At 35.0% G+C, this 22,675-nt stretch overlaps 1 protein-coding gene across 1 annotated transcript; it reads left to right on the top strand.

Annotated features, from left to right (window-relative positions):
- Window positions 1-11,704: 11,704 nt before the first annotated feature.
- LOC132055860 (rac-like GTP-binding protein 3) lies at window positions 11,705-22,477 on the top strand. The gene is made up of 8 exons (XM_059447864.1): window positions 11,705-12,083; window positions 12,526-12,613; window positions 12,723-12,832; window positions 12,912-12,975; window positions 17,000-17,064; window positions 17,149-17,214; window positions 20,474-20,568; window positions 22,219-22,477. The coding sequence occupies exons 1-8, from the start codon at window positions 11,979-11,981 to the stop codon at window positions 22,256-22,258; spliced, it is 633 nt and encodes a 210-aa protein (XP_059303847.1). The 5' UTR covers window positions 11,705-11,978; the 3' UTR covers window positions 22,259-22,477.
- The last annotated feature ends 198 nt before the right edge of the window (window positions 22,478-22,675 follow it).

The following is a 22,675-nucleotide window of genomic DNA, read 5'->3' as shown; positions in this document are numbered from 1 at the left end:
TGCCTGGCTCTGCCCCTACTCCTAAGCCCTTCACCTCAACAATCACTCGACGGTTGCTAACTCCTTCAAGCTAACTTTAACTTGAAGCACAAACAGATAGCCGCAGATAGCATATCAAATTATTCCCCTGAAGTTACAGACTAATGCTAGGTGACTGTTTTGTACTACTCCATAGTTTCTTGATTTTGCACTTTCTTTTCTTTCTGGTTGACTCAATTCTTATTGTATACTATATTCCACCTCCGTTCACTTCAACTTGTCCACTATAGACTTTACACACCCCTTAAGAAATAATAAATGAAGTGCATAAATTACCATAATATCCATATTAATTGATGTATAGTTTTTAATGGACTTGAAAAATGATTTGAAATGAGTAATTAATACTATGGATAAAACAGGGTCTTCTCTTGATATGCTAAAAGTGAAAATGTATTTGTAGAATACTGGATAAGTAAAAGTGAACGGAGAGAGTAAGACTTAGGACTAGCAAGGCAGATTCTTGGCATGCAGATTGTTCGTGACAGAAAGGCCAAGAAGTTGTGGTTATCACAAGAGAAGTACATTCAGAAAGTACTTCGCAGATTCAACATGGATAAAGCTAAGGTTGTCAAAACACCTTTAGCTATGCACTTCAAATTGAGTACGAAGCAGTGTCCTTCCAATGATGGCGAGAAGGAAGATATGAAGAAAGTTCCTTATTCTTCAGCTATTGGCAGTATGATATATGCGATGATTTGTAAAAGACCCAATCGGCTTGCTGCGTCGTTGGGTTGTCGGTACCGTTTTCTTTCTAATCCGAGAAGAGAGCATTGGAATGCTTTGTGAAGTGGATTATGAGATATCTTTGTGGCACTTCTAGTCTGAGTTTGTGTTTTGGGACAGGAAAGCCTATTCTTTGTGGTTACACTGATTCAGATATGGCCGGTGATATTGATACTCGTAAGTCTACTTCGGGCTACTTGATTACTTATGCAGGGGGAGCTGTGTCTTGGCAATCTAGGTTGCAAAAATGTGTTGCTCTATCTACTACAGAAGCTGAGCTTATTATTGCCGTTGAAGCTTGTAAAGAGTCTGCTTCGGATGAAGAGATTTATGGAGGAACTTGGCTTTGCTCAAGGAGGTATGCGCTTTATTGCGACAAATCAAAGTGCTATTCATCTTGGCAAGAACTCTATATTTCATGGTAGGTTGAAACATATTGATGTGAGATACCATTGGATTAGAGATGTGTTGGATTCTAAGTTGCTTTAACTTGAGAAGATTCACACCAATGATAATGGTTCGGATATGTTGACCAAAGCTTTGCCAAGAGGGAAGTTTGAAGAGTGTTGCTTGATCGCCGGGATGACGGTTTCCTCCACATAGTCGGGGGGGGGGGGGGGGGGGGTTGGAATTGTTAGGTTTTTGGGTTTTCCCTCTATGTGGAATTGGATTAATAAAACCCAATTCAATTTGGACAAGGCCACTTTTGCCCAAAAATTCCTCTATATATAGGATCAATTTAGGTTTTATTTTGACAACACAAAAGTGAATTTATAGCAGCCATATAGAGAGAAAAACGTGAGAAAGAAAGCAGATTTTCGTTCAGAAATTTTCTGCTACAGCAGTCCACTTTAAATTGCATTTCCCGATTCGTTAACCGTTGGATCGTGCTGAAATTTGAACTGAGGGTTCATAACATCTGATTCTTCGATTTCAACGGTGGAGAGCGGATTTTGTATTCAGTAGCTCCAGTTTTCGAGTACGAACAGTAACTCATTTTTGGGGGTGATTTCTCCCCTTTCTTCGCTAGTTTTGGTGCTATCTTTTATGTATTGTTGCTCCGTGCTTGGCTTTGTTGTTGTAGCCATTTGGAGAACATTTTTGTAACTCTTGTTGATTATAGTGGAGCTTTTGTGGGCCGGAAGTCCCGTGGATGTTTCCTCTTCACCTTAAAAGAGTTTTACCACGTAAATTTGGTGTCTCTTCCATTTGATTTATTTTTGCTTACTTTGCTATTTTATTGTTGGCATAGCTGCTGCCTGAATTTCCATTTGTGCTAGTGTTTATTGTCTTCTCTTGGTTCAAATAGTATGGGAAGTTTCAACTTGGGTATTTCTTCCGCTGTTAACTCATCGTACAATTTGGTTATTGCTTGTTTCTTCCGAACAAATTTTAAGTGTTTTCTTGGAAATTTGAATTGAGCAAATGAGTTTCTGCACCAGAACTCTTTAATTAGACATTGTATGATATTGTGATAATATGAAATACTCTCTGTGTTATCGACTCATTACTCACTTCTTCTTCTTGGCTTGATCGGGATTTCAGTCTCAACAGAGATATCAACAACTGACTTTCAATAATACTATTTAGCATGGTCCGTTATTAGCTAGATTTGCATGAAGAAAAAAGTTTAAACAAACGAGAATTAGAAACTTAGTACACTAAACACCAAACTGTAGTACAGTGATAATTAAGGATATTCAATTTATATTTAAAGTATTCAACCTCGGCTGATAGAACTGCTAGTCCATATTTTGGGTTAATTAATTAAGACTCCCAAATTCTAAAACAGACTATACTATCAGTATGAAGAAACAGAGAAGTTTGAATTACTAACATTCAAACACATCCATTTACAGAGTAGTTTTTTATCATAATTTTCAAACATCCATTGTATATGAAGAAGAAGAAGAACAACAACAACAAGTTGATCTTCAGCAAAGCTAGTTTTGAATTTCATTTGAATACAAAAGTGATCAATGCATGTCCTGGGGCTACAAATTTCTGAAAAAATAATGATCACAATGAGATTCTTACAGTAAAAAAAAAACTACAACTAATCCTCGAAAGCAAAATTAATAGGCTATAAAATTTTATGTTACTCAAGACTCTTCAAAAATATCGACGGATGCGTGTCGTATCCTCCAAAGCCAATGTATTTTTGGAGGATCCAACACGGTTGTGGCAGCATTTGGAGAGTCCGAGCAACTTAGGCTATAATCTAAGATGTTCGGTTCAGCAATACTTAGGCCCTATTCCAGCTGCCTATTCCAAAAACCCAAAAAGAACTTGAAGTACATGAATTTGCAGCTTTAAATGCATGACGTATTTAGCAGTTTGGAGGAGCAGTTGATCAGAAGGCAATTGGGTGGCGCCTGGGACTAGCCTCTGCAGCTTAACCACTTTGTCTTGCTGGTATTGAAGATCATCTTTTAAAACATAGCCCCTTCTTGATCTCCTCTTCCCCCATCTCTTTGTGTTGTGTGTTGTTTTCATGACTACCCTTTCTACACCTAGTTTTTTTCTGGAAACCGTCATAATAAATCAAGCTTGCTTTTGGTCCATATGTAAAACAGCTAGTGCATATATAGACACAAAAGTACTATATAGTGCAGCAGAGCTGGCACAATATGTGTCAAATCATGGTGTATATGTAAACTCATGCATGTGATGGCTTTGGTGTGACGCTTAGGTCGATCGACTCATATGCCTGGCCTACTTTAACAGCAACATCTATGTCAACATCGTTTCATTTGTAATCTAAATAAATCTTTTATATCATTAATTAAGTTAGTCTATAATAAAATGAAATCATACCAACAAGGCTTGTGGTGGAATGAATAAGATTCATCCACTCTTAATCAGAGGTCTCGGTTCGAGTTATGAATATGAATTTTTTTTTGTTAGGAAATATTCAATGCAGATACCGAATAACGAATAAACCAAAATAAACAACATAAAATTCTTTATAACAAGTATGATCTGATAATTTGAAAAATAAAATAATTGGTTATATACCATCACCGGTTAAATCACTAATAATGTTCTCAATTATATACTGTTATTAATATATACTACTATAACTTAATTCATATTCAATATGGCAATGTCTAATCATGTTAATACTATGGCCAACTAAAGCTTACATCGATCTCTATCTTCATGTAGGAGAAGTGGATAATGAGTACTCCACACCTCTGTAGATAGAAAAAAGTGTGATGTCATGTGAGAAACAGATAATGTGTGGAAATAAAGTTTGGAGGCAAAGATGTGGTGTTTTAGAGATCAAGTGTTGGCTGGCGGGCAAGTGGCATTGTGCTCTAGGGATTTTTGCTGGGGGTGACGCGGCACATGGCTTGACAGCTCTCTCAAGCTGAGCAACTTCATGGCCACCACCACATTTTGATTTATTCTCAACATCACAAAATCACAACACACATTTTGTGGGTTCTACTACATTATTTCAAGTGTTAATAGTTTAATTCTAAATTAAATATATTATAAATTTTTTAATACATATATATTGTTCGAACAAAAGTTACTGAGTTCAGTGAAATTCATATCTTGACTTCTAACATCACCCCGGCATAAACTGCAACAATTGAAATAAATAAGAAATCTTCATTTTGTCAGCTTAAATTTCTAATAAACGGTTTGCACAATATTTAAAGTTAAAGTTGGCAATAATTGTGAACGCTGAATTGTATTCGAATAGTTGCAGCTTCTTTATGAAAAAAAAAAATATTTGGGAAAATTGAGAATTTGTTTGAAGTTGAAGATTTTGGAAATAAGATGTAGTTCAGTAAGAAAGAAAAATAATCTCTTAATTTCTCTTATCTTACAAGAATTTTATTATCTATAGGGGGAAGTATTGGCACTTTCATTTCCTTTCACTTCCAAGCATTGGGAAAGGGTTTCGAGGAGATCAATTTGGCAAATATTTCTTAGAGAAACTGTCAAACAGGCCGAAACTGGAAAAAAAAAAAAAAAAAAAAAAAAAAAAAAAAAAAAAAAAGCGCGGATTTCCTTCAAATGCGCTGGTCTTTAATTTTTGTCATTCGCTTAAAAACGTAGAGGTTCTGTGTTCGAACTCCCACACAGTAAAAGAAAAAAATTGGTAAGGCAAGACTTCACGAAAAGTCTACCTTATAAAGCAAAATTTTGTTACGCCTTATAAAGCAGAATTTTAAGGCACATTCTGCCTTAAGGCAAAAGTTTGCGTTGCGAAATTTTGCAAGGCAGATTTTTATTTTTTTTACTCTGCTGAAATTTTACAAAGATTAGGCCTTTGTCCAAATAGGCCTAATTTTGCTACGAAACTCTGCCTTGCGATTCTTTTTTTTTTTTTTTTAAATTGAGTCAGGGCTCGAACCCAGAATCTCGGAGTATTTTAGGCGAAGGACAAAAATTAAAGACCATCCCCGAATAAGGACAATCGCGCAAATTGCCCTAATTTTATTACTTCTTTTTTTTTGCGCGGATTATCCTTCAATTGGGGTTGTCTTTAATTTTTGGCCTTCAAATTGGTGGTCTTTAAGTTTTATCCCTCAAATTGGTGGGCCAAAAATTAAAGACCACCAATTTGAAGGCCAAAAATTAAAGACCACCCCAGCGAAGGCCAATCCTGCAAATTGCCCATTTTGTTATGGATCCACCGAGCTCAATAAGAGGAAGGAAACCATTCAGGAACATATGAACAGCGGGTTATTTGCACTTCTGACCCTATTATGTGCTGGTCTTTAATTTTTGTCCTACGAATGGACTGGTCTTCAAGTTTTTCTCTATAAAATCAAATTTATGCTTATATGGGCATAAGTTCCGCATCATAATATTACAAGTTAAGCCAACGTGCTTAAAGAACTTATGCCCTTATAGGCATAAGTTCGATTTTGAAGGACAAAAATTAAAGACCAGTCCATTTGAAGCCAAACCGTGCAATTACTTGATGAACAGAAGCAACAATTGAACACGTCAATTGGGTTGAACATGGAAATTGATCCCATTGAGATTTATCAGGCCGGAAAGATCAAGTATTTGATTGGATTCCATCTACCAAAACTATGCATGGGCTATGTTGTTGCACGAAATTTTTTGCCGCTAACTGTCTAATAAATGTATCTTATTTTTATTTCTCGTGTGATTTATGAACCTTTTAGATTACGGTCTAAAATAACTTTTTTTGGAGGAAAATTGAAAATTTTATGAAAAACATTAGACCACAATCTAAAATTTTGTAAGTTATTGAAAACATTAGAATCTTATTTTTGGTGAAGGGTAATTTCCTAAGTGCTATATTTGCACAACTTTTAAATATTTGGACAAAATTTAAATGATGGTCTAAAAAGGGACGTTTGCGTAAATCAACTGTTATTTTTCATCGGATGTCCGATGCTCGTTTCGGAGCCCACCTAATTCGAATTCGTGCCGAGAAGTCCACTTTTAGGTATACCTATCAAATATGACTCCATTCCCAGAGTTCGAACTCGAAATTTCAGTTAAGGGTGGAAGAAAACTTATAAGTCCCTTATAACCTTTGGTGGACGCTCTCATTAATTCTATATACTCCTATTATTTGTAAATAACTATTTAGCTACAATTTGATACATTTTTTATTACCGCGCAAAGCACTGACAACTTAACTAGTAGTAACATATAAATCGTATACTTCTTTGCAAGAATCACAGAAAAATCAATACCTGACACAAAAAAAAAAAAAAAAAAAAAAAGGAGGAACGAAAACAAAAGAAAAAAGTCTAATAGTTTGTGATTGTCAATCTCTTCATTTCCCCTAAAAATATGATTTCTATTTCTTCCTCCCGAGTTTCTTCCAAAGAGATGTCAATTATAATTATTTGAAGTTTTTGCTTATCTCCATTTAGACCGATTCAATATTTGATTAAAAAAATTAAGCAATGTGCAAGTTTAAATTTTAAATTTAAAAGTCGTCTTATGGTTTAACCTAATCCGTGGGAATTGTCGTCTATAAAATGTTGTCACGAATTGGTTTGTTGTTGATCTAGAAACATAAACAATTATCGTTACTTACGAGTCCCATTTACGTAATGTGGCCTAACTTAGCCGAAAGATTCTTATTGCAAAAAGTTGCAGCTAACGTCACTTTTCTCTCTTTTAGCACTTTGTTATATTTGGTTATCATCAAAGAAGCCAACTTTTATCATTTTGCTTAATCTTTACTTATGCCACCTCCCACCAACTTAAAAGCGCTCAATAATTTTCCTTTGCCTCGACATCACCTTTTCCTAAACCAAAAAGAGGATCAAACCATAATAACTAGTGCACTATACACTTGGTTGATTAGGAAAAATAACTTTCAAATAATTAGGAATAGCCACTCTAGAACGTAAATCATTTTAGTTTGGTTCCTTTTTTGATTGCTTTGTATCCTTCCAACAACTGGTTGACCATACAAAAAAAATTAATTATGGCATAACTATGCGGTGTTTGATTGACGACGATACTAAGGGCGTCAATACGCTGAAATACGATTTGAAATCACGATGATTTGAAGTTAAAGTTTTGTTTGATACGTAATTTGATTTAACTTAAACGTATTTTTTCTTATACATAAAAACCCCACAAGTTGGGAAAACCATCAAAACTTTCTCAATTTATACAATCTTACCAAATGAGCAAGCTCATAGTTATAACAAAATTAATACGCTACTAGAAGGCCTTTCCAAAAAATACAACATCAATTGATCAAACTTTAGTTCAATAAAATGAAAAATTGAACATGAATTGTAGTGTAACTACTCTTTAATACAATCCTCCCACATGGTTGGTAAGAGTAAATTTGCTATAAATATACTACCAACTTGTAGATCTTTAACATCTGATATAAATAGTTGATAAACATGATTGGTATATATATATATATATATATATATATATATATATATATATATATATATATATATATCAACTTATGGATCTATTTTTTACAAAATATAAACTTACGAGTCAACTTTTACATTTTAAAAATTTAAAATCATGGTTTGGAATCCCAAATCATGCCCTTTTAGATGATTTGGGATTTCATCGCATGAGATGAAATGTCTACTAAATAATACTTCTATTAAGCTATGTAATTATATGCGAAAATAGAATGTAAAATAAGAGTATGTTCTTTAGTAATACGAGATAACGAGAATAAAACTATTTAAACATAAAAAAGCTATTAAAGTAGCTAATCCTTACATTGTTTTTCGTGTATTAATCTTTCGTTACATAAAATTTCATATATATATATTATTATTCACCGCATAACAATCTTTTAAATATTATTTATTGCACGAATAAAATCTCCATTAGAATCCCGCATGACTAATGTATGAACCAAATAACCCCTGAATAAGAGCACCCATAGCATAACACAACAATTAGTTCAGACCAGCCACCACATTTCATTCAGACTGTAGATGCTATATAACCTTCCACTCATCTCGTCCTAATACAAACTTACAATACTAAACTTAGTCAACCATTTTGTGTTATGCAAAAGATTCTTATTTATTTCAAATTAATATTTCTATGATTGTTTGTATACAAAATGGATCATATATAAGTCTGTGACAAAAATATCAAGACTTTATGGTGAAACTGGTCCTAAAAGGATGAGGCATTTTCTAAAAAATATCTCTAGAGCTTAGTTTGAAACTGTAAATAAGAGTTATAGTGGTCCAGGATAGACACAGAAGGAGAGTACTTCTTATTGATCACTAGAAACCTGTGACACTTCACCGCAATATGCATGTGCTCTTCTTTGTTTTTGTGTAAACATGTACAAGCATTTTGTGTGTTTTTAGCCTACGGATTTTTCATTCACATGTTCTTTGTTTCTTGCTCTCTTATATTTCCTGAGTCTCTCTCACTTTTCATTCTTCTTTTTCCCCCTTTTAGGGTCATGAATTGTTCCTTCAAACACAAGGATAGTAGGATTGTCTTTTTCCAATTTTCTCATTTGCCCATCGAAGGGGTGAAATGTAGAATATACTGAAGGTTGTCAGAATAGTATATGGTAGTTAGAATAGTGCTAATATTTTGGTGGGGGTGGGGGCGCACAAGAAATAGGGGCACGTGGGGAGAAAAATGGATAAAAGAATTTCGTTTGTGCTAAAATATCAAAACTTTAACTGGACAGATTCACTAACGACAAGCTGATTTATTAGCCATGTAAAAAATGTATTTCCTCTGCTCTACTTTGACTCAATTTTTTTATTGGCTCGTCTGTTCTAAAAAAACACATTTTTTATATTTTTCTTAATAAGATAATTTTATAGCTGCACAAATATTATATTATATTGCGAAATGGAATTTGAGAAGAAACTAACTAAAAACTAAGCTAAGCTAAAGCTACACTAGATAGAGCTAAAATATGATTTTCATTGATATTTCCCAATTGAGTACATACAAGGAATTTATACAATGCAAAAGAAAACCCTAGACAAATTGAAATGACGACATTATCCTAATAACTGACATAGGGTGCAAAAGAAATAGAAATAGATAATTGGGACTAAAATGTAAAGGATGAAAATTATGTAAATATGCTAATTTTGAACTCTCTTGATACAATCCGCAAACATATTATGGTGTGTATAAAATTATTATAAGTTTCAAAATTCTTAATGCCATAAATATAATAACATATTCATTTATTTCTTCAACTTTGTTTCAACTCAAATTTCGTCAAATAAAGTAGAAAAGAGAAGTATACATTCAAGAATAAGTCTTTAGATAGGTTGGCAAGAAATTGAAGAAGGTAACTCGTTTGCTCAAAGAAGCAACACTCTTTTATAAAATTACACCAAATGGAGTAATGGTATTGTCAGTCTCATTACTATGAGTACTATTTATCCTGTAAACTCTCCATAAATCGCTCTCCATTTTCCCCAAGTTCTATCTTAGAATCGAGGAAAACCCGACTGGTTTTGGTTTGATTTGGTTAATTAACTCAAAAATAAAACCCTAACCATGGTTTGGTAATTAATAACTTTATTCATAAATAATCAAAGTATTTTCTCTCTCTTGCTATTTTACTTTCCTACACATTAATATTTATATTTTTTAAAATATTTTATACATCTTGGCGCCAAAACAATTTTTGGTGTAAATTTTTTTGCAACACCCAAAAATCATGGCTACAGATATCTTGAAGCTTTTTTATTAGCTTTTGTTGTTTTGTTTTAGCTATTATGACAGTATGTTTAAGTTTTGACCTTGACGCTTGTTATTTTTGAATTATGTTTAGAGTGAAATTGTTTTGCTATACTGCTACGTTATTTGACTCGAGATGCTGCCTTTGAGACTAAGTGAATATGGATATCCAGTGACTGTCTATTACCCACTTGAAATGTGGAGGTTTGTATTTTTCAGTAGCAATAGGACTATATATGTTGGATATCTTATTTGCAAAAGATGACTGGGTATAATTGGTTTAGATAAAAAAATATTGTATCTTAATTGTAATTTGTTTAATAAAAATACTTGAATAAGATAATCATAGTTTTTTTAGCATGATTTAAGTATTTTATAAAAATATTGAAGTGCCATTTTCTTTAGTAGCTAATTTTAAAGAGAAAGGTCCATAGAAAAAATGTTGAATATTTAAACAATGTCATTACTCAAGAAGAAATTGAAAGATGAGTGTAATCAATTCAAAAATATTGAAAGACCTTTTTCTAAATAGTTAATTAATATGTACTCGTTAATTCGTGCATTATAATAGGAAAAAATGAAAAATATCATCAATTAATAATCAAGATTATTTAAGGAACTAAAACCCGAATAAGAAGAAGATATTACCCTAGAAAAGTAAAATAGCAAGAGAGAGAAAATACTTTATATATTTATGAATAAATTATAAATTATGTAAACCATGGTTAGGGTCTTATTTGGTGTTAAATCATTAAATCTAACCCACGCCATTGTCAATCTAGGTATAACCTTAAAATCGTTACTATGAGTACTATTTATCTCATCTACTCGAATGATTGCCTAGATGACTACAAATTTAGGACAATAAAAATGCTAGAGGAGTCTAACAACCATACCGCAATAAAACAAAGTCTAACTACCTAATTCGATGAACTTTAATTACCTATTCAACTCAAAAGCATTATTCTTTTTAACTTTGGTACTCGCATGGAAGCTACCACCATCTTTTGAAATATAGAAAAATTAATATTCTTTCTTGGATTCAAAATGCTTGAACAGGTAGTCATGTGGTACTTATTACTTCAGATAATTATAATGTTTTTGTCTCTGTAAAAATTTAAGTATAATAGCTCATAGTTTTTAATCCCCTTAATTATCACTAAGTCACATTTTTTACAATTTTAGTGTACACTATAAACTATCCAACAAATCAATAAAGATACGCATACAGGTAATAATATATATACCCTAACAATGTAAATTTACTAGTTTCAACAAATCATTTATAATTTTGTCAAGTTATCAACACATATTTGCTATAAAAGTTACGTGTAATCGATCTTTGGGTTTCTAGAGAACCGGCTTTTAGATTTATTTTTTGAACAATAAATAATGCTAATAGTAATTTATAAGAATAAAAATAATAAAAGGAAAACTATTCTTTGTCATGTAGCAGCAATGTGGTTTTTATTTTTAATCAATAGCATGTCATACCACGGGAAATATTGTTTGTTCAACATAACAAAGACCCACATCTCATCTGTCACAGCCTCACAGGACCCATTTATAACTAATCCACTGAGAAGGGGGTCTCTCCTCTTAGTGTGGGAAACCTATTAATTACAAACTATCTCACATCATCTGTCAAACAAGAAAATTAATAAACGTACACCACTAGACCCACAAATTCAATAGTACATACATACACACAACATTTGCAGAATTTTGGTATCCAATTTTAGTAATAATACATTAATACCAAAAATCGAACTATCAGTCTTTATATATTTTCCAAAGAACATTGAATAAAAAGGTGACAGCTTTGCTACAGAGTACAGAACCAGTGAATTGAATAGGAAATAGGAATCATGTGATTTTTGCTCAGTGTCTCATCTCTCCTTTATAACTATTCATATTAACAAAACCTTTATAATTTTTCACCCACTAGTCAGTACCTCATATCACTGCTACTAGTCCTTTTTCTTGAGTAATATTCTTTCTTGGGGTTTGCAGCTTTTTATTCTTGAGGTTTTTCAATGGCCTCAAGTGCTTCAAGATTCATCAAGTGTGTCACTGTTGGTGATGGTGCTGTTGGCAAGACTTGTATGCTTATTTGCTATACTAGTAACAAGTTCCCCACTGTAAGTTTTTTGTCTTTATTTACTTACTTTCTCTTTTCTCGAAAATATCCATGTGGATTCCCTGGTTTGTCCCTCATTGCTTGTTTTTGATGCCTAGATAACCAGGATTTTGGTTTTTTATATGCGGGTTTAGCAGCTTTTTCCTTCTTTTTCTGTTCTTGTGTTTCTTCTGATTTTTTACTTTACAATATGCTCTCTTTTTGCCTATTCTGCCTGTAAGTGCTTTATCTAACTTATTCTTGAACGGCTGTCTGTCTTGGATTTTGGTTTCTTGGTATGTTCCATTCTTGCTCCCACCAAGATCACAAAAATGGGGGAAAAAGAAAAGTCCCCATAAGAAAAATGTAGTGGTGACCTAATGTGATTCTTAAGTGTTCTGTTGAGTTTCTTTCCTGAGCTTGAACTTCAGTTTTCTGAGTCTTTGTATATTTGTTTAAACCAGGACTATGTTCCAACGGTGTTTGACAACTTCAGTGCTAATGTGGTTGTTGAAGGGACCACAGTAAATTTAGGTCTTTGGGATACTGCAGGTAAAAATATCCACTGATTAGTTCCAAGATGATTTCTTATTTACCATCCTCAAATCAAGGAACATCGTTTAATAATCATTTCCTATCTGTCCTTTGATCATTTTTATAGGACAAGAAGATTACAACAGATTAAGGCCACTGAGCTACCGAGGAGCAGATGTTTTTGTCCTAGCGTTCTCCTTGGTTAGTCGTGCGAGCTATGAGAACATACTTAAAAAGGTCCGTTCTGTTGAAACTGTCAACTTTGTGAGTTTATGTCAAATGTCTTTAAGGTTGCTGACAGTCGATTTTTGGTCAGTGGATTCCTGAGCTTCAGCATTATGCTCCTGCAATTCCGGTGGTATTAGCTGGCACAAAACTTGGTAAGTACTTAACATGTTTCCTGATTTTGCAATTATAACAAATGCTGATTCTTGAATGTAACTGCTTGGGGTAATGTGCTTGCTAAAGTGCTAATATGTCTACTTATAAAAAAATAAAAATAAAAGTTAAATGTGTTGATCGTCGCTGCCCTTTGTAGTTTTGGTAATACTGTATTCAATAGCATACATAACATAAGGCGTTTGGATGATGGAGGTAAAAAGACATAAATAGAGTACTTTTTATTAGCATTGCGGTCACTATAACTCGGAGTGAGATCTGGAAATGAAACGGAGGGAGTATTGCTATAGAAGTCGTGCTATGTGCATCAAAGTGGTCACTATAACTCGGTACTACCAAAAAAATGCAGCTTCATAACTTTGCTGCCTCAAGTGTTCTCAAGGAGAACAGGAGCGGCAACTAGAAGGGAAGTTACCCAATTAATAATTTTAACATTTTTGTGTTTGTATGATTATGATTATTATTATATATCTTTAACTTATCTTTCACTTTTGTTTAGTATGATGATGATATGATATGGGCTTAAATGAAGAAATGGAGATTAATATAGCTGACCCCAACTTGTTTCTGACTTAGGCGTACTTGTTACTCCCTCGGGTTCAAAAAGAGTGTCCACTTAGCCATTTGCACACCCCTTAAAAAAATACTAACTCCTACGCAAAAATAGGTAATTTGGCTAAAATGCCCCTAATTAAATAGGTATTGGGATTTGGTTACTTAACACTTTTTTTTTGATGACATGGGAACCCGCAGCCGCTACCCTTCGGGTGCGCACAGGGTAAACCCAGCTCCTGTGCAATGGTCACTTAACACTTAATAAGGGAAAATCTGGAAAATTAAGGCTAATTTTATCTTGATTTGGTAAGTGGACATTCTTTTTTAACCAAAAAATAAAGGCTAAGCGGACACTTTTTTGAACCGGAGGGAGTAATGTTTTGCATTTGTATGATAAACCTTCTTCAAGTTGCATAAGCTGCATATTTTCACAAGATTGTACTTGCTACTCCAGATGGGGCACCATATGCTTCAGTATATTCAATTTCAAATCCAAAAGCAGAAGCTATAGAGTATGTTTAACTACATAAGGAAATGAGGAGAGAGAGATGGCTGCCCAAGCCTCTCAAAATTTAAAGAATGTGCCTAGCTACCTAAAAATGTATGTAGTGGAGGTCTCTAGGGCTTGGTATAGTGGTAAGAGCATAGCGTGTGGTGTGTGGGTAGACGCACATCAGTGTTTTGAACCCAAAGTAGTTAAATGGAGAAGGATAGATGGGCAGTCCTATTATCCACCAAGTTTTGAACCCTGTGCCATAATTGGCCTTCAGGGGTTTCTTGCTTATCAAGATAATGTATGCACTGGAGACTTTAGGTTAGCATTCATTTAAGTTTTGCGGTAAAGCTTAATAAGTAAGATATCTACTTCTTTTCAGGGGCTAAACATTTAAATGCAAGTGCTAAGGCTGTCGTTAGCTTTTTGATAAACTATTAGATGCTGTAATAGATAGCACTATGGAATCTATAAATGTAACTTGATTTTCCTAGGTTTATTCCTAGAAGCTTTTGGTTGCTCTCTGTTTTTTTGTTCTAATTGCTCTTTACCCAACTTGATTGTCCTGAGCCATTAACTCTCTCACCCCGCTAAGCTAGAGATGTATTTTGAAGTCACAGATGTTTACATTCTTGGGCCACAATTAATTTACCTCATAGGACATGTGCTTCAGACATCTGTATGAAATCTCTGGACTTGCAATGTATGTTAAATTATTTCTGATTTAACATTCATACTGCAGTTTGTGGAACTAAAATTTCAATAGAAAGCTATCTTTGGCTTCTTATTTTTTTTGTTTTTCCTCCGTTGTGGTTCATAATAAGTTCTTACCAAATCAAATAGTCATCCCAAGCTATACTTTCCTTTTCCCGTTGTAATTTGTACCTTTTAGTTTTATTATTGCAAGTGTCGAGCAAGACTTATAATGCCAGTTTACATGACCTTTGTGGTTGTTGTCCTAAGGCACACATTTTACTCCGGAAACTGAATTTACTGAGAGCAACTTCTCCTTCTCTTGTTGCAAGTTCCTTGCAAATATTATATTTTCTACTATGTTGTAAGATCCTTGAGTAGCGTTCCTATAGCTACCATCAAGTACCTCTCCACTATATTACACTTTCCTTATGAAAAATAAATAATAAAATAGACAGACTATTTCACTTTAAAGGATCATAGGTAAAGGTCATGTGCATAAAGGGTTGGGATGAAAGGCAACTCCCTGATTGTCAAAATGGTGCTTTTGTAACTGGTGATGGATGCTTTTCAATCATAGCTTAGAAAACTGCAATATAACTGTTAATACTTCTTTATCCAAAAAAAAAGTGTTAATTGTACTTCCATAGGACTGATGAGTGAAGTGTTAGTTTTACTGTGTACTAATTTCAAAATAATTTATAAAAGCAAAGGAAATGGAGCAGCAGATTTAGATATCCCACAGGAGAAGGAATTGTTCGAAGGATAGCCTTGGCGCGATAGTAAGAGTTGTCATCGTGTGACCAGGAGGTCACGAGTTTAAGCTGTGGAATCAGCCTCTTGCAAAAATGAAAGATAAAGTTGTCAACAATAAACCCAATGTGGTCCCACCCTTCCCTGAACCCTGCGCATAATGAGACTTTATTATACCAGGCTGCCCCACAGGAGAAGGAATTTTATAGGCCAAAGAAAGGTTGCAGAGTCATTTTTCACTATATTCTAGTAGTGGCAAACTGATAATCATAGTACAATGGAGAATAATTTAGATCCCAAAGGCTTCTCATGCCCAAGTATTTGTGGTGGTAAAATTCTAAATGCTTGGTTGGTAGGTTAAGCAAATTGCGGTTCCTATGATAATCTGTTATATTTGCTCTATTTTGTATCTCTGTTGGCAAAAAGGTGATCTCTTGCATTGCTTTCTTTACACTTATTCTGGGTGGAATCACATTCTACATAAAAAGAAAATTGAATATTAACGTTTATTTGAAAATCATGAGATTTGTTAAGTGTTTCCACGTTGATTGATAGAATGGGTTGTTGTGCTCATATATGATTTTGGCTAATCCTAATATCATGAGTTAACTTTAGAAGTTTAGATCCAATTTCCATTTTCTTTACATGTATGATGTATCAGAGTCGAACCCATCCTTTGGTTTACTAAATGTTGAGCTTCCATGTTGTTCACTATCAAAATGTCCAACCATGAGTGTGCAAAAAGGGTGTTTAGTGTCCCACATTAGTTAATAGAATGGTTGTTGTCTCCTGGTCTTGCATAATTCTCGCCACATGAGCTAGCTTTAGTGTTGAATTAGAACCAATTTTCATTCACAGAATCAATTCAAAGGAAAAGAGCAAAATTAAGAAAAAAGGTTAGTGTGGTTGGAACAGTATCCTTGAGTACCTGGAAGGGAATTTTAGGACTTGGTTGGAAAGGGCCTCTGTGATTGATTCTCATTTTATTACTATGCCTAGCAAAGGGAAGGTGACGTAGAGTAAGAATGAAGTTCTCATTCAAAACCATTCCACAAACCAAAGGCTGGATGAAAAGCAGTCTACTGTTGGGACTGCCTAGGGGCTCCCTATATGTCAGTCCTAATGATATTCATATCTAGCTGAAACATTATCTTTCTGTCAAGGATGATATTACGGAGGCCAAGAGTACTTAGTGCTGAAGTATTCTTAGTGGTTAGTCCCTGTAACATGTGAGCTTGTGTCCCCTTGGTGTTGCAGAATTACAAGTAGAATGGATCTAATCTTTTCTGTAGCTAGTGTTGTTTGTTTTCATTGAGCATCTTTATGGAACCAATAACCATGGAAGAGCAGTTTGTCGTCAGTAATGGTATAGTCATTAGATGACTCTGCCATAGTCACGAGTGTCTTGTTAGAGTCTACTTGTGATATTGGCAAGCTCTGTTCATGATGTGCAATCTTTCTTGATTCTTGGTTATGCATTAAATGTTTTTTTCATATGGATGATGTTACAGATCTTCGTGAGGATAAGCACTTCTTGGCTGATCATCCTGGATTAGTTCCTGTCACCACAGTGCAGGTCTGGCTCCAATCTGTCAGTTGTATCTTGCTCCTTTGCATAGCTTTGAATAAATGGAGGGGCTAATGTTCTCCACATGTTCAGGGAGAGGAGCTGCGCAAACAAATTGGTGCTGCCTACTATATCGAATGCAGCTCTAAAACACAACAGGTGGGTCAAAGTAGTGTCTTTTCCTAAGAAAGTGTTATGGAGTGAAATTGGTGCTTAAACGGTTCAATGAACTAAAGATCTTGTTTCAAGAAGGGTAAATAAAATCAACATTATTTTTTAAATTTCAAAAGAAAAAAACATATATCAGAAACAAATGCCACCGTGCTACACATATAGATTGCATCATTTCAAATACCCAAGAACAGGAGGATCTTTTTAGTTCTTTGGGTGAGTGTTATGCAGTTAAATTGGTGCTTAAATGGTTCCATGAACTAAAGATCTTGTTTCAAGAAGGTAAATAAAATCAACATTATTTTTTAAATTTCAAAAGAAAAAAACATATATCAGAAATACGTGCCACCGTGCTACACATATAGATTGCTTCATTTCAAATACCCAAGAACAGGCGGATCTTTTTAGTTCTTTGGGTGAGCTGGGAGGGTGTGCTGGCCTTTTGTGTTTTGTGTTTGCCGCTTCATAGGTGTCAATTCTGTATCAAATATAGGCCCCAATGCCTATTAGGCAACAACCTATTTTAACATAAGATGCAGATCGATTATCTCTATTCCTGGTCGTCCTTACACTCATCAAGAATATAGGGTACATAACCTTTAAAGGATAGCATTTCCTTCTAATTTTAGTACTTAAAGGCCTTCAACTTTTAACAGTTTCAAAAAAAAAAAAAAAGGCCTTCAACTTTTAACTTCAGAGAAAAGATTTTCTCGATGCTGTATCAGATCTACCCCTTTATATGGATAGTTGGAAACATTTCTTCTTTGAGCTATTGCAACAATCTTGTCAACTGCTTTAAGTATGTGACTGACTATTGTAGGTGTATGTACAATGTATGTTACAGAAGATATTTGTCAAACCTCTACTATTTTTGGATCATTTTTAATCTGACTGGAATTATTATTATTAGGATATGCTTTCCCTGTCAAAAGTTCTTATGGCCTACCTACTAACTTTGGCCACTTTCAGCCTATTGTACAAGGGTAGGCAGACAGTTTCATTTTGAGGTTGCAAAAATAAGTTTTCTAATGTTAGTCTGCCTTGAACCTTTTGGACTTTAAAATAGTGGTAGAGCGTTGTGCACCCAAGGGTGTGGCCTAGTGGTCAATGAAGTGGGTTGAGAACCATAAGGTCTCAGGTTCAAATCCCAATGAGGCAAAAATACTAGGTGATTCGCCCCATCTGTCCAAAGCCTTGATGGATAAAGTTACCCGGCAACTGGACTGGTGGGAGATTGCAAGTACCGCATGGAACTAGTCGAGGTGTGCTCAAACTAGACCGGACACCACGATTATGGGAAAAAAAAAAGTGGCAGATCATCGCAATCCTTTGGATGCTGGTTGAATGAACCTTTACCTATTAAAAGAATAGCGGTAGAGCAAGCAATGCTGTAGTTAGTGGCAATCTGACACAACCGTTTACTTTTGTACAAAACATTTTGCTATCCCTATTTATCAACTAATTCACAGAAACTTCTTTCAGCTACTGTTTTTCATTTCTTGGAGGTCTCTGGTTTATTCAGTTGAGTCAATCATTCAAATATTATTCAGGCTTGTGTTATAACATCCTTGGATTGAATATCAACCTAATATTCAAATTAAGTGAAAAAGGGATGATTAGGATAGATAATGGATCTTTAACTTGCAAAGCATGGCTCATACATTTTCTGACTTCCTCTTTCCTTTTTCCTTGCTCTGCTGGCTTTGTATGTGTGCGGGGGTTGCTGTCTGAGAATTTCTTGATATAGTAAGGCAACTTCAATGAAACTATTCATTGAAAAGAAAGTGCACCTTGGCCTCCCTTATTTTTAAAACGCAAAAGGGCCAAATATACCCCTGTACTATTGGAAAAGGGCCAAATATACCCCTCGTTATACTTTGGGTCCAAATATATCCCTGCCGTTATACTATTGGCTCAAATATATCCTTCCTCCGTTAAAGTTGTCCACCTTGGACATCCTATCCTATGTGGCAGTGACATTTGATGAGGTGGATGCCACGTGGCTTGCCACTTCATCACTCCTAACCCATTCACTCCTCCCCTCTACCACCACTAAAAATTTTCACGCCTCCACCCTCTCCACCACTATTGCCACCATTATTTGTCATTTTTAAAAAGTACCTTTTTGTTCCAACCATGAGGAGCTGGAAGTTCAATGGACACAACTTCATTTTTCTCAACTGAATTCGCCATTTCCCACCTAACCAAAAAAAATAAATAAATAAGGGGCAGCCCGGTGCACTAAACTCCCGCTATGCGCGGGGTCCGGGGAAGGGCCGGACCACAAGGGTCTATTGTATGCAACCTTACCTTGCATTTCTGCAAGAGGCTATTTCCACAGCTCGAACCCGTGACCTCCTGGTTATATGGCAGCAACTTTACCAGTTACGCCAAGGCTCCCCTTCTTCCCACCTAACCAAAATTCCAAAAAAAAAAAAGGAACGAGCAAACCAACTAACTCTAAATGGGTACACAATGTCTCCTACTATAAAATTGGAACTAAAAGTTCTTTAAATATGATTTTTTTAATCTTTTTTTTCTGGGTACATCTATTTTTTCCCCCTTACTCTTACCTTTTTCTTGCAGTTTTGGGTATGCAAAATCTAGTCTGGAAGTACAACGAATTTAGTGCAAATATGACAAAAACCCGCAAACATTGCTGAGATTGTTTAATGCTTACTGTTGCTGTTCCTTTTTTAATGGTGGCAATGGTGTTGGAGGGGGTGAAAATTTTTAGTGGTGGAAGAGGGGAGGAGTGAATGGGTTAGGAGTGATGAGGTGGCAAGCCACATGGCATCCACCTCATCAAATGTCACTGCCACGTAGGATAGGATGTCCAAGGTGGACAACTTTAACGGAGGAAGGGTATATTTGAGCCAATAGTATAACGGTAGGGGTATATTTGGACCCAAAGTATAACGAGGGGTATATTTGGCCCTTTTCCAATAGTACAGGGGTATATTTGGCCCTTTTCCGTTTTGAAATTAGGTCAAGACCTTTAAGTTCCCCATTCAAATTTGGACCAATTTAAGTATTGGATGTTCCAGATACTATTGATCTCTGTTCCTAACCTTTCTATGCCTATCCTCGCTTCCACCTTATCCGTACTTCTGTAGTTTTTTCCTCCCACATTTTCTTACTGAAGATGCAAAGGCACTTCTGTTTGTTGCCTGACGGTTGGCTATTTTGTTTTTAGTAAAAAACTATTTATAACTGACCTCCTTACTTTTGCCTAATTGATCTTAAGAATGTGAAAGCTGTATTTGATGCTGCAATCAAGGTCGTCATCAAGCCACCACAGAAGCAAAAGGAGAAGAAAAAAGAACGTCGAGGATGCCTCATGTTAGTAAATCTCTTAAACAATCTCTGTCAAAATTAGTTTTTTAGCTTTGGTACTATATGGAAGGTGCTACATGCCATTTGTTGCATTGATTATGCATGGTTCTCCATTGACATTTTAATTTGGCATACAGAAACAATAGCTCTGCTACTTTGTTCAAACCTCTATGCTTACCAAAGTGTCTCCAGTGACTAAGTAGTTACGTTTTGAACCAAAAAAAAAAAAAGGAATTAATTGCTCTTATGTGTGCACAACTTTTTGTTCGACCAACAAATCAAAATATTTTCTTGGAGGGGGCATAGTCCGTAAAACATGTAAGTTTTATATACTGATGGATATCTTGATGTTCCTGTCTTGAAGCCACATACAATGTGTGAAGACCAAAGGAAAGACTCACCATTTGTTTTATTTATCCATATCATGCCAGAGTATATATTTATCATCCTTTTTGACATTGACAAACTATGGCTCTGGAATGGTTCCGGTACTCAGTAATATATGTTCTTGTGACATTAACTTGTTGCTGTCATATAACATGAACCGAACCAGAAATTTGATATTATGTGGACAAGGTTTTCTATTCTAGAGATAGTTGTAATTGCTAAATATATTCTAGAAATATGGTTTTAAAGATAGCACTATTTTCAAGACTCCCTTGTTAAAAATTTGCAGCAATGAAAATCTGATGAAAATAACAGTTGCCTTTTCACATGACAAAAACTTTATTCAAAGAAGTAATAAGTAGAAAGCAGTTTTTTTTCCTTTTCTTCTAATGCTTTTTCACATTTGGAAATTTTTCTGCACCTCTCATTTTAATTCAAAATTATAAGTCCAGCAAATAAATTCATTAAATGGTGATTTGCTAACTATGTGATAGGTGCCTAAATGATGTAGTTTAAATGATTTGTACGGATGCGTACAGAATTCATGTAAACACCTGTATACTTTTTTGGCTAAGGGGTTGCTTCGATAGGAACAAAATTGAGGTGAGGTAGCGCCCCTCCTTATTCACAGATTGGTCAATTCAGCTCCATTGAAGTGTCCGCACTAGCAACAATCTTCGTTTCTATTCTGATTCTGTTAGCTACAAAGCCCAACCTACACAAACTCTATGTTGCACTAACTTAGAAGCATGGATCAAATCTTCTGTTCAGACCAAGGCTTATTATAACAAAAAAGCTTCAAAGTTTCCACTTCAATGAAGTAACAGACATAAGGAAATAAAGAGAATATCAGGCCCCATCTAGAGTTTCTGGGTATCCAATCTGGCCCCTCTTATGAGTATATCCATTTGACTTTAAAGGGATGTCTGTTTCACTATTAGTGGATTATAAGTCTGCCAAAGAGTTGAGAGTTATGTCCTGGTTTTCAGGGGTGATGGCCAGTGTTGGCTTTGGTATATGGTGAAATATCTGACTGGCCACAACAAAACACACAAGGAAGAATATTCTGCTTTCCATTTGTGGTTTCAGTTTGTGGTGCTTATAACGCCTTGTGTATTAGTAACTCATTGTGTGACATTTGTCAGTTGACTTAACAGTTTTGCCTTAGTTTTTTGCCTGTGCTCTTGGGACTCTTTTGTAGTGGATGGTCGTTTTTGCAGCATTTTCTGCTATGTCCGTAATATTAACATCTCTTACCTGCTACTGCAGGAATGTGATGTGCGGAAGGAAGCTCATTTGTTTGAAGTGACCAACTCAATGTATATACTTCCCATCAGTTCAGCCGCTAACATGATTATATCAACGGCTTGAGTGCACTACTTACAAAACTTACATTTCTATGAGAACTTTTATGACGAGCATAACGTATTTGTTTATCCGCAATCCAACTTGTTGCTGAAATGACTATTTTGTCTGTAAAAAAATTATATACTGGGTTTTTACTGCAATTAGATGTGATTAATTCTGCCATATTGTTCACCACAGACGGCATGCCAAGTAGACTAGCGAGTAAATGCACAAAGGTGGTTCTTGCATATTGCAATACAAGGAATATTGTAGTAGTACAAAACTAACAACATTAGTTTCATGCCAAGTTGAGTTTCGTGGGCAGATAACCACGACTATCAACCACTTACCCTGATACCTTTAAAGAAAAGCACTAAAG

Source organism: Lycium ferocissimum, chromosome 5, assembly GCF_029784015.1.
Source record: "Lycium ferocissimum isolate CSIRO_LF1 chromosome 5, AGI_CSIRO_Lferr_CH_V1, whole genome shotgun sequence".
Taxonomy (NCBI): Eukaryota; Viridiplantae; Streptophyta; class Magnoliopsida; order Solanales; family Solanaceae; genus Lycium; species Lycium ferocissimum.
The sequence above is the reverse complement of the archived record's forward strand: the minus strand, read 5'-3'. Positions and strand labels throughout refer to the sequence as shown.

Excerpts from the sequence above, each read along its gene's own strand:
- LOC132055860 (XM_059447864.1), top strand. The coding sequence starts at position 11,979 with ATGGCCTCAAGTGCTTCAAGATTCATCAAGTGTGTCACTGTTGGTGAT. Across the intron at positions 12,833-12,911 it reads ATGAGAACATACTTAAAAAG|TGGATTCCTGAGCTTCAGCA; the intron begins GTCCGTTCTGTT and ends ATTTTTGGTCAG. Across the intron at positions 20,569-22,218 it reads GAACGTCGAGGATGCCTCAT|GAATGTGATGTGCGGAAGGA; the intron begins GTTAGTAAATCT and ends CTGCTACTGCAG.